Consider the following 24,834-nt stretch of genomic DNA (forward strand, 5'->3'; position numbering starts at 1 on the left):
ACCTAAACGATATTGAAAATCATTCAGTAACAACTTAATGCCTGGAAATCAGATATCATTCAGAACTCGTCCAAACTTTCGAAAGCCTAGTAATTTTATTAGGTAAGAATGCTGCGACTCTTTCGTAATCTCCGAAATACTCACATACACACATTGGCAAGATCATAGTGTAAGTCATATTAATTAAATATAATATAGTACAAATTTAGCTCTAATTGATTTCTGAATATGATATTTATATGAAATGAAATGCAATTGAAACGTTTTGCGTTGTTTTTGCGTTTATAAATGACAATTACTAAGTATTGAACCCAATGTGCTCGGTATTTATAAATTTACAAATAAAATCTCTCCGGTTAACATATTTGCTCGATCGTTTTTTCAAGAAAATTTTTATTAAATATTTATGAATTTATATAAAATGTTTAAAAAAATTAATTATTATAAATATAGTTCAATATAAATAAAACTAAAAATTTAGAAGAACATGTGTCGAAAATGCGAAATAATCCAGATATTTAATTCTGAAATCGAAAATGCCTGTACTGTCAAATTCGTCAACATGTATATCATGCATGTACGATGTGAATCTAAATTTAGTTTTACGGATCATTTTAAGTTGTTCGTGTAGCGAACAGCTAATGTTGTTGCTGAAAATTTCAAGTCAGTTCGGCTTATCTACGGAGAGCCTACCACCCGCCACACCTGCCGCATCCGCGCGAGAAAGAGTTGTATAATTTATGCAAGAGGTTTGAGTTCTCCAACTATATTCATTCACAAATGGAAACATTATGTGAATATCGTGTTAAATGGAATATTTTTAAACGGGGCTTATATTGACAAAAATCAATCAACAATGTTTGTATTATACGTGTCGCGAAAAAAATTATTTATGAATAATTAAAATAGTCCACTATCTGCTGCGTCTTAATGACGTAGTACAGGTCATTCATTATCCAAGGCTATTAATAGATTCTGGAAAACAACACAATAGTATAAGGTTACGCTTGTTTATATTCTCAAATTATAAAACGTTGAACAAGAGTTCAACAATAACTTCTGGGATACGATAGACAGCAACAAAAATGCTTCATAATCGCTTAAACCGAATATAAAAAACAATTAAATATAACAATATAAAGAAGTGAAACTCCAGCTGCTGGAGCAGTATTGAATTCTTATTATAAACAATTAGTTGCTCTTTATTTAAGGCAAGTGACCGATTGCCCAAACAGTACAAAACAGCACAATACAAAACAACATAAACACATATAAGAAGAATTATCTGTTTAGTAATCTCGTTCATGCTTGTACAGCGGGGTTAAATTTGATATTTCTGGGAAACGTTCTTTTGTTCTCAACAGATAGCGGCGATCTTTTGTATTTACGGGTGCTAACAACTCAATAGTAGAAGGTTAAGCTTGTTTATATTCACAGTTCTCAATTTATAAAATGTTGAACATGAGTTCACCAATTGCTACAGGTATACTATAGACAACCTCAAAAATGCTTTATAATCGCTAAACCGAATATTACAAAAATAACTAAATATAACAAGAAATATCTTTTAAAAAGGTAGTCGGCGTAAATGCTAACTTTGAAATAAAGTTAGCAATTTACGTTTCTAAATAAACAAGAAATCGTCGGAGACGGGTGATGCTCCCATAAGTTGTTTTTTTTGTCACAATATTGCACTATATATTCAGATAAAAGGAAACGTCTTGAGGGGCATAACTTTGGACAAAATGATACAATGGATGGTTTAGCAACTTAAAAATTTCAAAGGGCCATAACTCATCTAACAAGAACCCACTAATAACATGCGCATCTCCTCAAGGTAGTTAAGCTTCCCATAAAGCTTCATTGAAGTCCAGTCAGTAGTTGGGGAGAAATAGCCCGGACAAGAATTGCACTATATGTACAGTATATAGAAAATTTCAAAGGGCCATAACTCTGTGAAAAATCACCCGACCATAACCGGCTGATAATATGCACATCTCCTGTTGGTAGTGAAGCTTCCCATAAAATTCATTGAATTCCCGTGATAAATTGCTGAGAAATAGCTCGGACAAGAATTGTACTATATGTACAATGGAAAATTTCAAGGGGCCATAACTCTGTGAAAAATCATCCGACCATAACCGGCTGATAATATGCACATCTCCTGTTGGTAGTGAAGCTTCCCATAAAGTTTCATTGAATTGCCGTAATAAGTTGCTGAGAAATAGCCCGGACAAGAATTGCACTATGTGTACAATAGAAAATTTCAAAGGGCCATAACTCTGGGAAAAATCATCCGACCAGAACCGGCTGATAATATGCACATCTTCCTTGGTAGTGAAGCTTCCCATAAAGTTTCATTGAATTCCGGTCATTAGTTGCTGAGAAATAGCCCGGACAAGAATTGCACTATATGTACAGTTAATGGAAAATTTCAAAGACCATAACTCTGTGAAAAATCATCCGACCAGAACCCCCTGATAATGCACATCTCCTCTTGGTAGTGAAGCTTCCCATAAAGTTTAATTGAATTCCGGTCATTAGTTGCTGAGAAATAGCCCGGACAAGAATTGCACTATATGCACAGTTAATGGAAATTTCAAAGGGCCATAACTCTGTGAAAAATCATCCGACCAGAACCGGCTGATAATATGCACATCTCCTCTTGGTAGTGAAGCTTCCCATAAAGTTTGATTGAATTCCGGTCATTAGTTGCTGAGAAATAGCCCGGACAAAAATTGTGCACGGACGGACGGATGGACACACGGACAGACGAAGCGGCGACTATATGCTCGCCCCAAACATTTTTTTGGGGGAGCATAATAAAATGAAAACAAAAGTTTAACTTTTGTGGGTTTTTTTCACTTGTAAGTCGCATATTCACCGCATGAAATATGTGTTATCATTGTCAAACCATTGATTTGTGTAATTAGATAAAAATTATACTACGGGAGTGCACATCATATGTGTCCTCACATGCCCTCTTATGAGTATATTTCTTCACTATCAAATCATATCGCATTTTAATATTGATTTAAACGCATTCTTTTTTCGACACATTTAAATCACACTTTCATCGCCGCGTCATGCGTAAATGGGTATTATACGTTTCGACCAGCGTATCTTAAACCCAACATGTGCATTTGCGCAGTCTGGTCAGAGGCGATGCTGTTCGCTATAAAATCACTCAATGTGTTATGGTCTCATTATGTATCTTCTGACCAGACTGAGAGATGCGCACGCTGAATGGGCTATATATATGATTGGCGCATATGGAATAAGACCCGTTTTCGCATGACGAGGGTGATTAAAAATCTCATTGCGAATTGTAAATGACACATTTTAGAACAATGTTTTTCGATACAAAATTGAATTCAAATTGCAAACTTGTAAATAAGGGCAGCCTATCAAGGCGTTCAGAAACGATTTTCAGACGTGCTGACCGAGTACGACAAACATTGTGGTTGGATAATAAAACGATTTTCCTCTTATCGTGACACTATACTATTACGGTAATGTTTGTTTTCTCATCTTGGAAGCAAAACTGTGTTGATCGATAGTCAATTATATATTCCCCGGACGATTAAGTGAGATGGGTTTTAACGCGTAATTATAACTGGGCCACAATTTGTGTCGTTTGAACATAAAGAGAGTAGTCCGGAATTCCTTACACTAAACGGTGCTACATCCTTTGCGCTGAGCACAGACACAGTGATGTAGCCAAAGTTCAGAGGTTTATTCTCGAATAAGCTTATGAAATATTCGAAAATATTCACGCGGGTCTGCTGGCGTTATGTAAAAGTCATTTAAGGTGAAAAGCTGGGTAAAACAGCTATGCCGAAAAAGTGCATTAGTACCTATGTTTAGGTCAGAGTTGTTGACACCGTTTGAACTGCTAGGGTAACAAGTAATGCATAAACAACAAAGTACGGGTCAACAGGGCTGTTTTTATGACTACCTAATTCGTGAGTAAAAAGTATTGCTCGCATAATTATTATTTATCAACTATCTTATTGCAGTGCTCCAGCTAGCAATAAATAGAGGGGCGCTGCGCCCCTCTAAAATTTGCCCTCTTAAAAAGCGCCCCTCTATTTTTCTGTCAAATGCCCTTTTAATCTCTAAATTCCTGCTTTCAGGCCGTATAAATCGCCAGAAACATTGACATTAATACACAGATAACACCCTTACAATGACTGCCTGGGGTGTATTACAATAACTGTATATTTTGAATTTGTATATGGTGTCAAAAATCAAAAGTTTTGTACAGGGAATATTCATCATGAAATTATATTCTTAGTAAATTAGGTATTCGATATTCCAACAATATTCATCTTATATGATAGTGATTGCAAATTGTCTTTATATTCAGTTTTCATTACCATTTTCATCATGCTTTCTATGCTTTCAGAACATCCAAAAAGGGTCATGTTGTTGTTATGTTGTCTAAGTTATCTCTATAAAATAAACAGTATGATAAAAAGTGCACACAAATCTCGACCCGTGCGTTATGACACACTCTAAATAAATTTGAATGGCGTCTGTTCATTTCAAACTTGCGATTAATTTTGAAAAATGAGTTGCGTCTTAAATTATGCAATGGCGAACAACTTCAGTGCCTTCAGCGCTTTGATAATTTCCTGCAACGATATCTATTCATACGACACACGAACACTTACTCTGATCCTAGTAAAACGACGAATGCTTCTGTTATTGTAGGAAAATATGTACGAAATATCTTCGTCACAATCGGCTATCATCATCATCATCATAATCATCATCATCATCATCATCATCATCATCATCATCATCATCATCATCATCATCATCATCATCATCGTCGTCGTCGTCGTCATCGTCATCGTCATCATCATCATCATCATCATCATCATCATCATCATCATCATCATCATCATCATCATCATCAGCCAATGATTTGAACATAGCTATGATAAAATAACGAGATGATTGTCATCGGCGTCTTTGGCAAGTGTTGTGTCTATTTGCGTTCCACCGAGATGCAGATTTTCCAACTCGATCACAACAATTGATTGAAGTAACAATTAGAAAACAATAAACATCAAATATTTAATCACTTAATTCATATGGCAATACCGTCAACACAGGTCATTGATCACACAAACGCAGTTGCTAATTGATTCCTAAGTATTAACAAACATAGGCTTTTTAATTTGAAGAGGTCCCTTAAAAAGCACGCTGTCCATCGGAAGTTTATATATACATTGATACAGTCAGTCGCAATTTAATATAGACAAATCTGAACGATTGAGTTATATTTTTTGTGTAACGGTTTCTTTAATAAAACTTTAATATAAACTGGACATGTTTTGCGATTTGATACACACTATTGCTGTAAATCGCCACGAAACTTTAAAACAATACCTAAGAGCTCATAGTATTTTGCGTATTTTTTAATACGCACACGCTTTCCATGATAAATGCGCGAATGACGTGACCGCGCTCTTTTCACATAAAAACACACGATTTAAACGAAGAACAAGTGCAATTCATTTCTTAACAATATCTTAATTTGCTAGTCTAGCATAGGAACGACACAACAAGAAAGTATTCCGAACAAATTTCAATGTCCCGTCTTGGTATGCGACAAAATATGATATGTATGTACTATTTAGAAACTATTTAATCCAGAAAAAAAAGTTTATATACCGATGAAAGCGAAATTATTCTTTAATAATATAGATTGCACTATGCCACTTCTTCAAAGGTAAATAGAAGATACGACTGTGATTTGTGTTACGACACGGAACATTAATTATTTTCGAACCATCAGAGTTCGGACATTTGAATATAGGGCATTATTTATTAACTTTATAATATTAGACGAGAATGTGTTCAATTTGTTCGCCCCATACAAGATGAGCCTCGCTAATAAAGCTCAAAACTCGCCTTATACGAGAAAAAGGCGGCCAATATGGAAAAACATGGCCAATACGGGAAAAGGTCGGCAAATACGAGATTCAGCCAATCAGAAATCAGAAAAAACTCAGCCTTATATGAGAATTTAAAATTTCGACAATTTTGGACGCCATTTTGAAGTTGTATGCTTAGTTTTGGTGCAAAAGTTTAAATCTTTAGAAATATAATATTGCAGTTTACCGAAAGGCTCCCGTCAACAATAAGTTGTTTTATTGGCAACAGCAATTTTCATAGTTTTCAATTATTATTATTGTCTGTCTTCGGTTTTGCTTTGCCTTCAATTGATAAAATGCCGCGCTCATAAAACATATAGTTAACTTTAAAAAAAGTCTGTATAATAACGCTCAGGCATCCATGTAGTTGACAGTTTCGCACGCCGAATAAATTCAGCACGATTACGAATAGTCCTCTCTCTTATCCGCTACGGCATTTGAAAATTTCCAATTAATTGTCTTTCCGGCAACGCGGCTGAATCCATAATACGACACACATCAGCCTGTAAAACCTGTAATTCAAAAGTGAAATTCAAGCTTTTCTTGCTGAATAATAGTATAAAGTTAATTAATAAAATTGCCATTAATTAGTTGAATTTATATTATTTGTAACTGAGCTTCAGACAGCCGTATAGTCCTGCGGCCTTAGGCCAATACGGCTGTCTTGAGCTCAATAACAGAGTCACTATGCAGTCTGCAAAATAAGCGCACGCCCGGCGGCCTGGGCGTGTTAATTATAGCTCGGGCCTATTAAAATTGCCATATCGTACGCCCGTCGGGCCAGTAGAAATTCCGTGTATCAATATTGTTTACATTTTTAAGTGTGATAAACGTCAGTATTTTGTGAGTACTTCGCGAAGATTTCCGACAGAACTTCGTTCAACTTCGCCTAAAATACGAGATTTAAACGTGTTCCGATTGGTCCATACTTTCAACGGTCATTTTCAAGTCGTAACCCAGGCCACGTGGTGAACAATTTAGACTGGTTGTTTAGTATTGGTACACGTCATGCTGATGTGTTTACTGCTGATGTAAACCAATCGACGTCCGCGGCTTGCATTTCCGGAATATACATCGTTTTACTTTGTAACCTTGTGTGTGTGTTTATTTCCAAAGTTGTAAGTCCCTACGCGCATAAGGCTGCATAATTCTTAAATATGTAGCTGGAGCAAAGCCTGGCAAGAAACTGCCCGCAACTGATTGTAGATCAACAAATGACTAAGAAAAAACGTGAATTTCAAGAAAAATAGTTAAAAATCAGTGATTAAGGAGAAGCTACTTCTGTAAGACAGAGTTTAATAAGTTATGCTTAAAAACACAGCATAACAAAAGAGTCAACATGTATGATAAAAGTATGCCATCTATGCCTTTACTTGTCAAGTAAACTTCTGGAAAATAACTATCAGGCTGCTTGTTTTACAGGATATGGTTTCTCAGTTTCTGACGAAGAAGATCTCCAGGATGGAATTGCAGTGTTTTTTTTATATGTAATATTCGGCGTTATTCGGCCCCATTCCCCCATCTCTAGAGTATATATTTTTCCCCCAAATATTTGAAAAATTCCCCTCTCGGAAGTGTTATTCAATTTTAATCGATAATTAATAATAATACCTCATTTAAATACGTCTTTCGTTACGAATTTATTTACTATAATTTTCCTTAACTGCCGCATCCGCGTGTTTACTTTCTTTTAGCCTTTACTCCTTTACCACAAACAGAACGTAGTTCACTATCACAACTTTTGCTTTACGACATCTACCGCAAACCGTACGTATTCCACCAAGTCGCACAACAGCAAAAGCTATCGAAAAAAATTGACAAAAAATCTGTTTTAACTTTAATGGCAGGTGAAACACAGAACTCTTTTAAATCACGCATTTAAGATGTTCTCAGAAATGGTTTAAACACAAGGGACAGAATAAGGATGATTTTGGTAGAATTATATTGCCTGTACGAAATTCAACATTGTTGAAAAGGCATACAAACTTGATCGGTGTATTATATGCTATAGTATTAGCAATGGCCAATTGTTGCAAGAGCATTTACACACAATAGCATATGAGATTGCAACGTTACAATATGTATATTGGATACTAAAAACATGTTGTTTTGCCGTATATATTTTGGAATAATGTTTTTCTCTCTATGTATGGTGACAGGGGTGTCACTTGTCCCAAATTTGAAATCCGTAAAATTGAGCCGAAGGATAAAGGGAAGAGAGGGCCCAACCCCCCGAGCCCTAGCTTATTGTTCTTTTTTTATAGTCTTTCTAGGTGCAATTTCTGGTGAGTACAATGCGAAATATTATAAACCAAACCATCCGTAACACCGCAGGTGTATTTGTCATTCTAAACAAATGATATTAAGAACTTCGAAATTAAATTAAAATCGTCAAACCAGCGTATCCGAAAACGACTGTCCGAAAACATGTCGCGATACATCATTTCCAAATGAAATAAAATATGCATATCGTTTGACTGCAGAAAATGAAAACCAGTAACCAGTAACCAAGCAAATACGCAGTCGATATATAATTTGATTAACATATTGTTTTAAAATATGATATTGCAGTGCTTTACTTTGCCAGTTACTGCTCATGTCAGTGCAAGCCGCTTACCAATCAGAAATCAATAAATAAAATCGGTGCCAAGCGCAAATGCCCGGAATGCCGACGATGCTATAACAATATTCGTTCTGAAATGATCCCGCACTAAAAGACTTTTGTCTCTACCCCCACCCGCCTTAAATAAACTCATAGGATTTATATTCACCTCAAAATCAACCCTGGACGGCTCAAATCCGGATTTCCGGAATAATCCGGAAAATTGACACCCCTGGGTGAATTATAGTGTTAAAACTTGATTTTGTACTGTTACTTGCTAAGCATTGAAATTTTCCCCGTTTCCCCTTTCACGTGCGAATTCCCCCCTCCCCTCAGAAGACCCGACCCCTTTCCCCCAAAACTGAAACAAGAAATATCTTTAAAAAAGATATACGGCGTTGATTGTGGTCGATGTTTATGAACGATCAAAAGTTATCTCTATGAGATAAAAAGTAGCGGATGCCTTTTTTCTGCGCAGTTCTTAGCTACATCACAAGCAAATCAATTACGGGGTGTTGCGCCAGATTTCGTGGCTTATTTTGCTTTATGTGATATTATTACTCAGATATCTATATTTACAGAATAGAAAAACACAAGAAACATGAAAATAAACAAGTGCATATAGGTCAGCCGGCAATACTCGAATCTTATTTAATTGCATAATTATAGTATAGTGAATTATTGTGCTCATGCTTAATAAACTGGTCTAAGTGGATAAATATTTCTAATTAATTTTATCAAAATTGGTCCTTATCATGCAAATGTTGAAACCATATTAAAAATCGATGATTGACATACCACAATAATATCGCCGAATATCTTTATTTAGTATCTTTCTTATCAAAACAGACTTCAAGTGCACAAAGTTTACGAGACGGCGTTTATATAAAGATTTCTGCAACTGACCGCAAACTGACCTTGATACCTTGCGGATTGGAATGCAATGCATTACAGTCAATACGTTATTGTCAGTAAGACCAGTGTAACACAATGATCGCAACCCCTTCTGCGAACTCCGGTGATGAACTGTATATAAACTCTGACTTTCACAAATGGCCGCGAATTGACCCGAAACCTCGCGGGTTGAAATGCAATGCAAGTAAGTACTAAATATGACAACATAGCCTTTAGTATAAACGCTTTTGCGCTGGTAATTCTCTGAAAATAAAAGGTGAACGCACAAACTGTATTTATGTCGAAAATTGATTGTAAAACTGTTCTATTTATTGAGCCTTTTCATTAGAGATAAAATTGTTTCATGCAGTAAAACAGTGTTACAAAGACGCGGATATGTTTCCAATGATCTGGTGTTATACTCAAATCAGCCAATGGAATAAATGAAGTGTATTCATTCGTACCTAGCCGCGGGAACTTTTATTTGAGTATTATTGGACACTTACAAAGGTCAAGTCAGGGTGAAAATCTGGCTTATTACAGCTTACGCCGAAAAAAACCCACTGAAGTGATGATGAGATGAACGAAGAAGTTGTTTATCACATGTTAAAGAGTTATGATTAATAAAGGACATCTAATTATCTTGACTTGTTATATTGCGTTGCAATTGTTTTTGCAATAGGCTTTACAGTTAACATACCCTGGATACAATTTCACTTTTTAATAGATTAATATCCGCTATTGAAAGATGAAACCCTTTAGCAGGGTGTATATTTTAACAACTTTTCTTTGGGCTAGTAATTTTGCTGCTGGGATACTTGTCTTCACCATTCCAGTAGCCCGAATGGCTAAGTGGATCAAATGAACTATCGTGAAGACTGCTATGAATTCAACTAATTAATAACATTATATTATAAATTTAATATTTGATTTTTGTTCGACTAAGGAATTAAATATTCAAATATAATATCATGGTAAGGTACCCATCCATGTTCAAAATGCAGAACAACTAAGATCACGTGTTACTGGCCGCTACAAGCAATGTTTTTTATTACATGATGCAGCAGAAGTAGCAGAAGGACGCAATAATCTTCGTATTTCAAGCAGACACAAAATATGTTAAAAGTTTAAATTTAAGTTGTCGTGAGCGACCGGCCTTAATTGAGATACATTGTAAGATTAATTTTTCCAATCACTTCTGCAATTTTCTGTGCCACGTGCAAAACACATGGAATGTGGTCACGTGCGACCGAACATTTGAAATAGTGGTTATTTTTATTATTCTAATGTATACATATTTCTAATGCGTTAATTATCGTAAATATAATATTTAGTTCTAAGCAATTCTTCAGTATAAAATTTCACTTAAATTAAAGCGAGCTCGAAGAGAGAGCTTTGCGGTAACATGAGTATTTGACTGTACAGGTATTTGACTGTATATCTATACATGTTGTTGTTTTGAAAAGTTTGGTATCTGCGCGCGCAATATCCAAACCGGATATCCGAACTGGAAACCGGAACTGGAAATCTTCGAAGTAAATAACCGGCGTCTCCTGATTGATCATAATGATAAAATATATAAAAATGATCAAATTTACGGCTTTTAAATATTCTAAAATTCTTTTCTGTATTTATTGTGACTATATTTCAAATAACGCATCAGAATTCTTCGTGTAAAACGTTAGTTGTCTTCATTCCGGGAGTTCCCCGTTCGATGACGTCATCGCCAAATTTAGCATTTGAATTCCCTTGTTTAAAAAAAAAATATATAAAAAATTCGTTTTTGAAATCATCATTTCACGTTGTTTTTCTTTTCGATAAAAAATAAAAAGTATGCCAATTTATTTAATTATCTCAAGAAAAAAGTAAATGAACTGGTGGGCGGAGTCTTTAGCGGCTATGTTACTGTATGCATGTCAGGTTGTGACAATAAACTACCAAGACGAAATTATTCTGTTTAAATACAATCAATACAAATCACTGCATTTTGTGCAGCGTGTGGTTTTTCAAAGAGATATGACATAATACTATGTATAATTATCATTGTGCACGGAAATTTGTCCGACGCGTTAAAGAAACGATTAGCGGCGAGGATTGCCATTAGCAACAATCAATAAGTGACTTACAAGAGTTTATAAAAAAAACGCTTAATTTAGGATAAACGTCACGCTTACCTTAATAACATCGTTAATCCATTGTTTATAACAATAAAGTTGACAACTTAAATCAACGATATGCACTTCCACTTCTATCCTTCCATGTCTTTATCGAAACTTAGTTTAAATCACAGGCACACTATTGTATGGTATTCTCATCGAAGTTTACATTTATGCATGATAAACACGCAATCCGAAATACGTTTTTTGCATTCGTTCGATGCTTTAAACAAATACTTTAATGTTAAGAAACACCTCGCCCAACATGTCCTTAAATTCCAGATAGTTTAAATAAAACTTTTGTTTTTCGTCACAGAAATGACGTCACACGATTTACTACGTAATACATTTCATAATATAACATCAAAGCGCTGAAGGCTCTTCAAAATGAATTGAACGCTATCTTATGCAATCGTATAATTATGTTCCGATTAAAATTAAATACAAAGAAGTTTGTAAATACAGAAGAGGGCTTTATGTTATTCTATTTTATTTCAGCTATAGGTGGGGATGTCCGACAAACTGCAGTTGTTTGCTCTTTTCACCTTTTTAATATCATAGTCACGGGAAATGAAGTTCTACTATTTAAGGGAGCTTATCGAGTGGCCACGAAAAAAATAAATTATGCGAGCATTATGGTTACCATTTACTAAAGCACAGAAAGAATCTGCTTTCAATTTGATTTGATCTCCCCACTCATTCCACCCCGCGAAACTTTTAATTTTCCTAAGCAAGGTAATCATGCTATTATACAGCATTGCAGTTTACCTATATATTTTTCAAAAAGGTCAGATAGCTTATTTGGTAGAGCAACCCAGGCCGGTATCATTAGATGGCTCATGGGTGGTTTCGGGTTTGAATACCGATCTGACCTTCGTAGGTAAACATGTGGTTGCAAGGCTGGCAACTGATAGGGTGACAATCTGTTTTGGGCGGGGTTTTGGGCTAACAGTTCAGTTCATCAGGTCACATGAAACCCTTTTATAAGGCCCGTTTGTTTCTTAATTGCTGATAAACAAAATAATTAAAAGTTCATTACTTTTCCTTATTTTGTTTTATACCAGTCTTTACGAACTCCACGTTCTTCTGCTAGGAAGTGCCTTTAATAACTTAATTCAAATATTATCTTCATTATTAAAGTTTCTTCTATTAAACATTATTCGAGCTCGCTTTAAGGCTTTGCCTTATTTCATATTAGGCCTTTTTAACTATCGTGGTCTAAGGCCTCGTCTATGGCCATCCGATCAATTGGAAAAAGAACTTCCCGAAACAACAACAACAACAGGAAGACACTAAAGTGCGCCCCCTGGTAGAACCCGGTAGAATGACTGTGATTAGAAAAACGCATTCACAAAAATCGCAAAAGGGTGAAGGTCGTTTGAGGTGTGTGTCAATCAAAACAAGTCACATTTGCAACATATAGACGTAAACGTCTTTTATAGACCACGCGTCCTTAATTCGGGACGACAGAAGTAAACAAGTTGACTTTCAGGAATCAAGCTTTGATTCAAGGTTTTTGCGGTATACAATTAGGCCCACGTTAAAACATGGCTTCAGACGCTCAAAACTCGCCTATTGATACCTGTCCAATTACACTGACACGATTTCTTCTGGAAGAACAGAGAAAATTACCAAATGCAACTGGAGATTTCACGGCGCTGATCAATGCTCTGCAGACGGCGGTTAAAGCAGTTTCTTCAGCAGTAAGGAAAGCAGGAATCCATAAACTGTAAGCTATCTTATAACTGTTATCACAACATTTATGCTTTCATTTAAATAACCAAAAGCGCAATTGAATAATCAGAATCATATTGATCATTGGAATAACAGTGTTGGACACAAATTCGTTTTAGAAGACAGCTCAAAGGGTCGCTTATTCATGAAATGTACTCTAGTGTACATCTAGAAAAAAGTGCCCTTCTGAAACTGAGACATGAAGTAACCTGGTTATCATTTGTTTGGATGAAAAAAAGGGAAAAAGGCCTCATAGTTTAGTCAAATACTTTGCTGCGTATGTCATGAGTTGTGTTCACTGCTCAGGTATGGCATTTCTGGCACAACCAACACGACAGGAGATGAGCAGAAGAAACTGGATGTGCTGGCCAATGATCTGTTTATCAACATGTTTAAGTCTTCCTTCCTCACCTGTATCATGGTCTCAGAAGAAAATGAGAAGGCAATCATAGTTGAACCAGATCAACAGGTACTTCACAATAATGCTGCCATGAATTAATGTCTAATGTAAAATCATTGAAGTACCGACCGCTTATACTTATTAGTATTATTTTGACATACTTTAAGTCTTTTATACTTATGCAACTCAAATTCTTTTCCACTTGTCATATTTTTTGCTGTGATTTACTTGAATTTAAAGCAACATAAATACTTTGACCAAATGCTTTGGTATATCACATTAATGTATATATATACATGTACCTCAAGAAAAGGTGTACAACAGACGTTATTATTTTGTGCCATACTGTTCTCAATATTTTTTTTATTGTACGTCTTTCTCTGCTAACATATGTTTTTGCAGCCATTTTGTTATGCTTCTTGTTTCTGTTTCCTGGTCTTAAGTCGAGCACAAGGCAATGCCGCATGACCTCATTTAATAACCTTGTTCACTACAAGCTGTGTAATTCTTATTAACATAACCTGTCTTATATCAATTGAATACATTCCGATGCAATTATGGAACAAGATTAGTTTTAAATATATTTGCTTTGATAAGTTCAATATCTTGCCATTATTATTATCCTCATTAATCAATTAACAATTGTTTAAATATTTTGAATTGCTCAAAACATTGACCCTGCATTATTTATATGAACTTATTTAGGTAAACAAAATTCAACATTGTCTTCTCTGAAAAATAAATGCTCAGGAGAAAGTTATATATTTTTGTAACCTTATACAGTGGTCAGCTATGTTTGTTCAAATACTTACCCTTGATAAAAACTGGCCGCTCACATGGTTAGTACACATGTAGACTTCAAGAAATATCTTAGTACAAAATCCTTAAAAAATTATTTTATTTCTGTCATGTGCCACTTGTAAAATATTAAGCAATATTTAAAGATACCACATAGTGACATACTATTCATTTAAAATTCACACTGATTTGAGGAGTTTTCTTTGATTTTTTGTTGTTGCAATTGGTAAATTTAATGCTGATGGTACACAACTCTACTTTCATAACTTTTTACATGATAACCTATATCATTTCATAAAAAAACTTATGAACAATGTTTTGTTTATTGTTGTTTATTTAGCAAAAACATTGTGATTGCAGTGTTGAATGTTGCTTACAGGGCAAGTACATGGTGGTGTTTGACCCTCTGGATGGCTCTTCAAACATTGACTGTCTAGTGTCCATTGGAACAATCTTTGGCGTATATCGACATGTATGTGCTCTTCTCCTGTTGGTTGTATACAAAATGACTGAATTGTTACTGTTATGGAGTGTCAAAGCAGGTTATTTCAATCCTATTCTAACAGTATTTTACAGGTGTTGTTATCTAACACATATCAGTACTGTTTTATTTATGGACAATTAAGTGTTGACAGTCTTATCAATATAAAAACACGTCGGTCATTATTCATTTCTACCTTTTCAGCTCACTTGAGCACCAGGTGGTCAGTCTATGACCGGCGTTTGGCTTTTTGGCGCGTGTCTCATACACTTTTAGCTTGTTGCCACTATAGAGGACACATTATTTTTTCAATCTTGATAGAACTTGATGATATTATATTAAGGCCAAGTTAAATAGCAATCATTTATGTACAAAAATGGTTTAGCAGGTTAATATAGCTGATGTTGAAAGACCAAACACTCTTATTAGAAGAGAAATTTTTGTTCTTATCTACTACTTTTATTACAGAACACCAACACAAAAAATTAAATGATCACAACTTGGATTAATGCCATTGAATGGTAAATGCAAACAATTGGGGTTTATATCTTTTTGTGGGCTAGACAAACAATGCACTTTCCCCAGAAGTATTTACCAACCAAACGTCTTAAAACTATCAGATCTAAGAAAACCTTGTAATCAGCTCTTAAAGCCATATTTTTATCCAATCTTGCAGAAACTTGGTAATTATGTTTATCTCAACTATACCTAGGCTAAGTTAAATTTGTGTCACATAAAATTATGTCCAACTCTTACTGTTACTAGATCTACTCTAAAAGCTTTATTAACGACTCAATCTTGATGAAACTTGGTCAGAATTTTTACTTGACAATATCTTGAACTAATTCCAATGTGGGTCACTTTGGTCCAAGAACCAGATCACCTGGTCAAATTTTATAAAAGATATTGTTGATACTAATAAGGCCACAATTATGACTTGATAAAAACTTTTTTTACAATTTTTTTATCTTGTCAAAATATAGGCTGAGTTTGAATCTGGGTCATGTACTCCTAAAAGCTAGGTCACATGGTCAAAGCATAGAAAAAAGCTTGTTTTTACTATAGAGCCACTTTTATTACTAAATGTTGAGGAAATGTTCTTTTGTTATCACCTTTTGTCCATCATCCGTCATCTATTTTGTTTATACTCTATACTCTACATTTAATGTATAATCTTCATAATAAATCCCATTGATATCCAAGTGGGTATCTGGGTGACGTAGTCGTTAGGTAAAAACTTACATGTAGTCACAAAGTCAAATTAAAGAGTAATTTTGTTAACATGCTAGGAGTCAAGTTTTTAATCCTTCATCCGTTAGTCTTCATAAAATTTGGTCAGAGCATTTTTTATAATGATTTCTCTGCCAAATTTGAAAATAGTCATATACGTTTAAAAAAGATAGCTCTGATTTTAACACCGAGACCTATATCGTATGGTGTGTTATAGGAAGACGGTGTAGAGGTGTCAGAGAAAGATGTGCTGCTGCCAGGCAACAAGTTGGTTGCCGCTGGTTACGCCCTCTATGGCAGCGCCTGTATGATTGTTCTCTCAACTGGACATGGAGTCAATGGCTTTATGCTAGACCCAGTATGTGATTCCTTGAGTATGCAGTTATTTAGTACAATGTATCACTATGCAACTTTAGTTGGGAGTGTTCTGGAATCATATATTATTTTGGGCTGCCTATCTGTGTGTGTTTTGTTTTTACCCAAAGCATACGGTTGAGAACCCTTAAAGATAAATACTTCAAAAATACATAATAATAATAATGTTATACTCAGAAAGAGGGCACATGATTTACAATCCTTGCTTCATTGCGTGCAAAGTAATTTCTCTTTGTAAGTTTTATTTGGTTGTCCGTTTTCTCAAAAACTTATGTAGCTATGATTGCAATTTCTTTCTGTTTTTTCATTCAGTTTCTGTCATCACTGATTTATGTGTTTAGTATGATAGGAATCTGTGTTCTATTTTTATGCCCCCCTTCGAAGAAGAGGGGGTATATTGCTTTGCTCATGTTGGTCGGTCTGTCGGTCGGTCCGTCCACCAGGTGGTTGTCAGACGATAACTCAAGAACGCTTGGGCCTAGGATCATGAAACTTCATAGGTACATTTATCATGACTCGCAGATGACCCCTATTGATTTTGAGGTCACTAGGTCAAAGGTCAAGGTCACGGTGACCAGAAATAGTAAAATGGTTTTGAATGATAACTCAAGAACGCATACGCCTAGGATCATGAAACTTCATGGGTAGATTGATCATGACTTGCAGATGACCCCTATTGATTTTGAGGTCACTAGGTCAAAGGTCAAGGTCACGGTGACCCGAAATAGTAAAATGGTTTTCGGATGATAACTCAAGAACGCATACGCCTAGGATCATGAAACTTCATGGGTAGATTGATCATGACTCGCAGATGACCCCTATTGATTTTGAGGTCACTAGGTCAAAGGTCAAGGTCACGGTGACCCGAAATAGTAAAATGGTTTTCGGATGTTAACTCAAGAACGCATACGCCTAGGATCATGAAACTTCATAGGTAGATTGATCATGACTTGCAGATTACCCCTATTGGTTTTGAGGTCACAAGGTCAAGGTCACGGTGACCAAAATAGTAAAATGATTTTCGGATGATGACTCAAGAACGCTTTTGCCTAGGATCATGACACTTCATAGGTACATTGATCGTGCAAGCAGATGACCCCTATTGATTTTCAGGTCACTAGGTCAAAGGTCAAGGTCACAGTGACAAAAATCGTATTCACACAATGGCTGCCACTACAACGGACAGCCCATATGGGGGGCATGCATGTTTTACAAACAGCCCTTGTTTGAAAATTACCGGTAGTAGTTAGTTTAAAAAAATATAATTTCCTTATTTTCTGTAAAGAAACATTTGTATTGGTAATAATATGTAACGCGTCCATGTATGTTTTACCAATGAAGAATGTCTGATGTTACTTAGGCCATTGGCGAGTTCTTGCTGACTGCGAGGAACTTGAGAATCCCTCATCGAGGCAAGATCTACTCGCTGAATGAGGGATATGAAGCTCTCTGGGACAAACCAACTAAGGAGTACATCAAGAGCAAGAAATACCCAACAGTTTGTTACCTACCCTTTATAAACTAAGCACTAAAGCAAATTTAATAATCAATTTTTTTTTAAGAAAATACTTTTAAGTTTCTAGAAAAAAGGGTATGCAACATGTAAAAATGTTTTTTAGAGTCAGGTACTGTAATAGTTGGGTTGGGTCCGGTTTGGTACGGTTGCAATAGTTAATTCTTAAAAAGTTTACAATTCTACACTAAATATGAGTTATGGACAGCAAAACAAGCAAATAGAGCATACCAGGTATGTGTGCTTATATGTTTTTTGTATATTTTTATTTTTATGCCCCCCTTCGAACAAGAGGGGGTGTATTGTTTTGCACATGTCGGTCAGTCCGTCTGTCGGTCCGTCCACCAGATGGTTTCCGGATGACAACTCAAGAACGCTTAGGCCTAGGATCATGAAACTTCATAGGTAAATTGATCATGACTGGCAGATGATCCCTATTGATTTTCAGATCACTAGGTCAAAGGTCAAGGTCACAGTGACTCGAATCAGTAATGGTTACAGGATGATAACTCAAGAATGCTTACGCCTAGGATCATGAAACTTCATAGGTACATTGATAAAGACTGGCAGATGAACCCTATTGATTTTCAGGTCACTAGGTCAACGGTCAAGGTCACAGTGACTTGAAATTGTAAAATGGTTTCCGGATGATTACTCAAGAATGCTTACGCCTAGGATCATGAAACTTTATAGGTACATTGATCATGACTGGCAGATGACCCCTATTGATTTTCAGGTCACTAGGTCAAAGGTCAAGGTCACAGTGACAAAAAACGTATTCACACAATGGCTGCCACTACAACTGACAGCCCATATGGGGGGCATGCATGTTTTACAAACAGCCCTTGTTAGTTTAGCATTTGTCAGTTGGTGTGTGTTGTGCGTCTAACTTTCGCAACTTTAAGCTTGTTACCATTCTAGAGGCCATATTAATCTGAATGTGTCAACAAGTTTTGTCAATAGTTCAATGCTTAGTAATACCTTGTTATCATTGAACAGGCAACATTTATTACTCATTCTTGATAGAATGTTATTAGCTCGGCTGTTTTCGGAGAAAACTCGAGGTATTGTCATAGCCAGCTTGTCGTGTCCGTCATCGTGTCCGCCGTCCGCATCGTGCTAAAACATAAACATTTTGTCAAGGTTTTGTATGACTATGAAGCAAGATAAACACAGTAAGCATCAAAATACAAGTTGGGAAATACCAGTACAAATATTGAAATAAAAAACGAACCTGTTTATTATTATTTTTATTATCTTAAATGTTATTTTTTACATGAAACTTTGTTTGCACAATCGTTTATGAAAACTGACTTTATCACAATGCAAATGTAGTACTCATTACATGTTAGTTTACTGTTTTAATACTATATTACAGAACGGCAAGGCATATGGTGCACGCTACATTGGTTCTATGGTTGCTGATGTACATCGTACTATCATGTATGGAGGCATATTCATGTACCCAGCCACTTCTGACAGCCCCAAGGGCAAGGTATGCTAAAAGAAACATGCTGGTATTGATAAATATGCTAATAGACATGTCCACAATTGCTGGGAAATGTCTCAAACCATTAAAAAAACTATTCCTTAGTTTTTAACTCACCTTAGCAGGACCATGGCATGTATTCACTAACATTTTCTTAGACTTAAGAATAAAGAATTTAAATATATTATGTTCAAATAATTTGTTCCAAAATAAAAATTGTGTAGTTTTAAAATCCATGTCATATTGAACTGTATTATACTACTGGTTAGCGACCTATTATTCGCCGATACCTATTATTCGCCCACCCCTTTAAAACCAGTCATTGTAACGCTTTATCACGATTATCTTTGTCACAGATTTACAGACGCTTGTTTCATTGAAGTTGACATCAGCAATTCTTTAAAATTCTGGTGTTATAAAGAGACAATTGCGATGTTTACAAATTTCGTCGCAATGTAATGTGACTTCGCAGGGGATATTAATAGCACACTCATGCTCAGAAGAAATCCCTTACTGAAACCCGACCTGTGTGCTTGGTATTTTCGTTCGTCTACTGCAGGTCTAAATTATTTCTAACAATCACTTATTTTACCAGAATCTAATGTGTTTAATATGCACACATGATTTAAATTATAGTTTTTAACATTAAAACTACACAATTTGATGTTTTTATATATCTGAATTGCTTGCAAAATGTACCTTGTAAACATTTTAAAGAAATAGAAAACAGAAATCCCATTCAACACTATAAATCCATAAATTGGATTTTCTCCCTTGAAAAAGAAAAGTTTTGTTTGATCAAAGATCTATAAATAAACATGGTTATTTCTTGCACTGATATTTGAAAACAAGTTATAAGTCTATTTAAAATAAGCAGAAGATGACATATTGCACCATCAAATTAATGTATTTACGTCATTTTAACGTTAAATAATGTTAAGAAAAGTTTTATTAAAACTTATTTATTTCCAAATACCTAATTTATATAAATGTCGGGTAAATACTTCTGTACAGTGGAAAATTACCTCCCTTTAATGACCCCATATACGGCCCTCGTACATACGCATGCGCCTATCAAAAATATTTTGCTTGAAGATGACAAACCCAGGATGTATCAGTAAATAAAAAATAATACTTTGTATTATTTAGAAAGTTGTTGAAAAAAAACACCTAAATTTCAACTAAGAAATACTTGCTGACCAGTACCAAGTACTTATCGAAACTTCTTTTCAGTTTGTTTGCACTAGGTTCAATGGAAATTTCACAAACACAGACTGTGTATGCATCAAATGTCATTATGCAATAAAAGAGCAACTGGATTTTAAGAAAACCTTGTTTTTATTAGGTGGGCGAATAATTGGTACAGTTCCAAGCATGTTCTAGGTAAATATAGGGGTGTTTTTAAAGTGACAGTTCTCTGTTACATTTGTAAAATTTTCATAAAAAAGTAATACTAGAATTGATGTTAGTTGTTAAACATTATTTCTGCCAAGTTTCAGTAAAATCAATCTCATAAAACACTTGTAAGGCTGTAAAAAGCTCCATTTCCGGGCGAAAATGGGTCGCTAACCAGTATAAGAACATAACTGTTTATAGAATTTATTTTTGTATACTTAAGTATAAGACTTGTTTGGTGAAAACTGGCCCAGTTGTTGTCTGTTGTCATCATAATCAGTCTTCATTAAGAAGCAGAATTTCATCAAATAGGTGAAAGTTAAGCGTTTATCCCCTTATATTGCATTCCTCTATTAATGATTGATTTCAATTTGATTTTCAGCTTGCTAAGAAAATATTTGCATTGGTTTAAGCCTGTAATACAAAGCTGTTGAAACTGACCTGTCAGTCTACCAATATTTTTATTTGGATCTGGTTTGGGAAAACTGGGCTTTATGCATGTGTGTAAAGTGTTGTCCCAGATTAAACTAGGTAGTGCAATGGGCACAGCCTTATCAGGGACAGCACTTTCAGTGTACATTTTTTTTGCTTAAAACAGACTTCCTGTAAACTAAAATACCATAAAAGTGGATAATCTGGGATGACACTTAACACACCTGCAATATGACCTGTTTTCCCAGAAAGAGGCCCATTTGGTTGTTATGTGGTTGCAGTTGCGTCTGCTGTACGAGGTGGCCCCGATGGCGTTCCTGGTGGAGCAGGCGGGGGGCATGGCAACCACTGGCACCCAGCGCTGCCTCGACATCGTGCCTACCGACATCCACCAACGCTGTCCTTGTTACCTGGGATCTCGCGATGATGTGCAAGATGTGATTGACACATACAAAAAATATCAAAAATAAACTTGCTGTGTGTGAATGAGGTCTTTAAAAAGAATTGTTCACAGATTAAAAAATGTAAATAAAAAAGTGCTTGCTCTGGGGTTTGAATGCGGGATCTCTAGACACAAAATTGAACACAATACCACTACGACTATAGGCTTTTGATTTTGAAAGATACATGTAGTTGAAATGTTATGTTTGGAATACATGATTTTGCTCAATTATGGATGAAAAGCCTTACAAATGCTTTATCATTTTATGGATTTCAACTGATGATTATTTATCAATTAGCACATATATTTTACATTTAATTAGTAAGTAGTATTGTTCCTTCTTGTTTGAATAAAATACATACAGTTTTTGAGTAATTCCCTGAAATCTTGATAAGTATGTTTGTTTTTGAAATTCATGTATATAAATGTCAAGTTTTTAAAATATTGGTTTAAGATTTCTTCGTTCATTGATCACCTGAGCTAATATTTTGTGTAAAGCCGTTTGGAATCTTTTATTGCGAGTCAAACTGTGTCCCTCATGCTGTGTGTGTGGTTAACAATTTGGTTCAAAGAACATCTTAGACACTAGTCAGAGTTTTATCAAATTTCTCACAAACTGTTTTGGTCTTTTTCATATGTATGTAACCAGATTTAAAAAAAGGTGTACTTTTCTTAATATTCTCTTATGTATTATTTGACTTTTTTTCAAATCATGCCCCTTGGCTAAAATTGGTCACACCAAGGGGGCAAAGAGCTTTAAATTATAGCAAAATGGCTTTAAAATCTATAAAAAAAAATAACCTTGTGTGTGTTAACTAGTGCCATGTTGGGCTTCTTGTTTGTCCCATTCTTATTGTAGTTATATTTTCTGTGTGTAAAGAAATGTTCACATGAATTCATGTAATGTTGACATTTTAACCAGTTTCTACTCATGATAAGGACATAAACAATATTGAATGAATGTCTTAGTATGTGTGCCCATTTCTATATCAAAATTATGGTCCATTTTCATTTTATGTATTGTCCTTAAAAAGCGACATGTTAGTTACATTATTTGCTGTACATGTAGTTACGGGAGCAGTTATTTAGTGCTCATTATGCGGAATAAAAATAAGGGTTAGATTTGTTTCCATGTTCTCTTTTATTAATATGGGGTCTACATTATCTGCAGTTCCATTTTTTAAATACCACACATTACTATCTGTAAGATCTAAAATGGTTACTACCTTAATAAAAAAAAACTACCCACTTATTTATCAACATCAGTGTAGCACTCCCTGAAGGGTCGTTGACAATCATTCCATCATGCCCCTAGATTTTGCTAAGGCTCAGGTGGCATAGACCCATGGTTTGGGTAGTGTGGCCAACGCTGGTGGTTAAGTGGTACCGATGGCATGTTTAAAAAATAAAATAAACGTGCGTGTATTTATGTTGTCCTCTGTTTGCTCAACTTGTGTTGGTTCGTTGATTACGTTGGCCTCAGAGACACAGATGGGTTTTATAAATGACAATTTCAAAAATCTCTGAAATCACATTTGTTAGAGGTTTTATAGACTGTTCGTTTATATTTAACATCGTATAAAACTCATCTATAAACTTTGTTTCAATCGTGCCTCTGGGGTCAAAACTGACCCCTTGACAGGCGTCAGCTGATTTATATAAATGGTATAGTGTCATATGGTGTGTTTTGAGGAAAGCGACACAGTCCCTGGCTTTCGCTGTATATTTTGCCACAACTCTCGTATTAGATATTCTGCATGATAGTAGATATGCGTTGTATGCATAGATGACTTCACCGTTGAGGTAGCGTATGTGAATATTTACAGCAGGGTTGTGAAATAATATTCATACAGTTTGCAAGTTGTAACATGCAACAATTCTCGCTTAGGAGACAAAATACGCACGTTTTCGAATGTGTTCTTTAAACTATTCGAAATATTGGCAACATACATTTTGACTTAATTTAATGAAGATTATAAGACGGCGATTTGTTTGTCAAAATAGCATAATCATAATATCAACTCCGCTCAACGAATTCAGAATCTGTGATTTTAAAATCTACCTATTCTCATGACGCAATATGTATTACGTCGTCTCCAAATCCAGCGCGTGTCTGTCAAGCTTATTAAGACCAAGCAAAATGTTGCATTTGCTTTACAAATACATACGTATAAGAAGTTATGGTCAGGGGCGTAGCTGCTATTAGGCACAGCTGGCACGGGCCTACACTTTTTGTTTAATGAAAAAAATAAAACATGCTTCAACTTCGAAAAAACGCATTAAAATGTTGACCCTGAGGGGATGAGGTGTTAGAAATCTGCATTTTATATAGACATAATCTTCATACAATGGATTCTGTGTTCAAATGACATTTCTTCCAATTATCAACTCTACTTCTTTCTATGTGCATAGATTCTAGCTCGCTACTTTTCACGTGACTTGCTGTTTCAAGTTTACATAGATCTACATGTAGATCTTCTTGTCTCCCTTTCAACATTACAGTAAGTTGTAATCGATTATCGTTGGATTTTTAAGAAACATTCCGAATGATGTTTAATTTAAAATGGAGCACTTGCCCCCGTATCCCGATCCATTGACTGTATCCGGGTCGGTTCGGTCACTTGATGCCGAACATAAACAAAATTTAGTTCCCTGACATTGAGATAAAACAGTAAAATATCAAAGAAAAACAGGCCAAAGTCTTATATTTTCTTATCTTATTATTTGTCTAGATATGCTTTAAATCTCACCACAGGCGTTATAGGATTTAAAAAATTTCCGGGGGAGGATTCCCGGACCCAACCTTTTTATTTATCATATCCGGGCTTACAGCTCAAAAAATGCTAGCTACGCCCCTGATAGTGATTTAAATTGAACACGATCATGTTTGAGGTCAGAATTATAATCTCTCAATATATCAATCTGCATTTAAAAGATAATCATCA

At 35.3% G+C, this 24,834-nt stretch overlaps 1 protein-coding gene across 1 annotated transcript; it reads left to right on the forward strand.

Moving 5' to 3' along the window:
• Nucleotides 1-12,907: 12,907 nt before the first annotated feature.
• Nucleotides 12,908-23,009, forward strand: LOC127879523 (fructose-1,6-bisphosphatase 1-like). Its single transcript, XM_052426419.1, has 7 exons — nucleotides 12,908-13,329; nucleotides 13,641-13,803; nucleotides 14,912-15,004; nucleotides 16,461-16,601; nucleotides 17,979-18,116; nucleotides 19,510-19,626; nucleotides 21,729-23,009. Exons 1-7 carry the CDS (start codon nucleotides 13,148-13,150, stop codon nucleotides 21,915-21,917), a joined length of 1,023 nt encoding a protein of 340 aa, XP_052282379.1. The 5' UTR covers nucleotides 12,908-13,147; the 3' UTR covers nucleotides 21,918-23,009.
• Nucleotides 23,010-24,834: the final 1,825 nt, after the last annotated feature.

The sequence above is a fragment of the Dreissena polymorpha genome, chromosome 4 (assembly GCF_020536995.1).
Source record: "Dreissena polymorpha isolate Duluth1 chromosome 4, UMN_Dpol_1.0, whole genome shotgun sequence".
NCBI lineage: Eukaryota > Metazoa > Mollusca > Bivalvia > Myida > Dreissenidae > Dreissena > Dreissena polymorpha.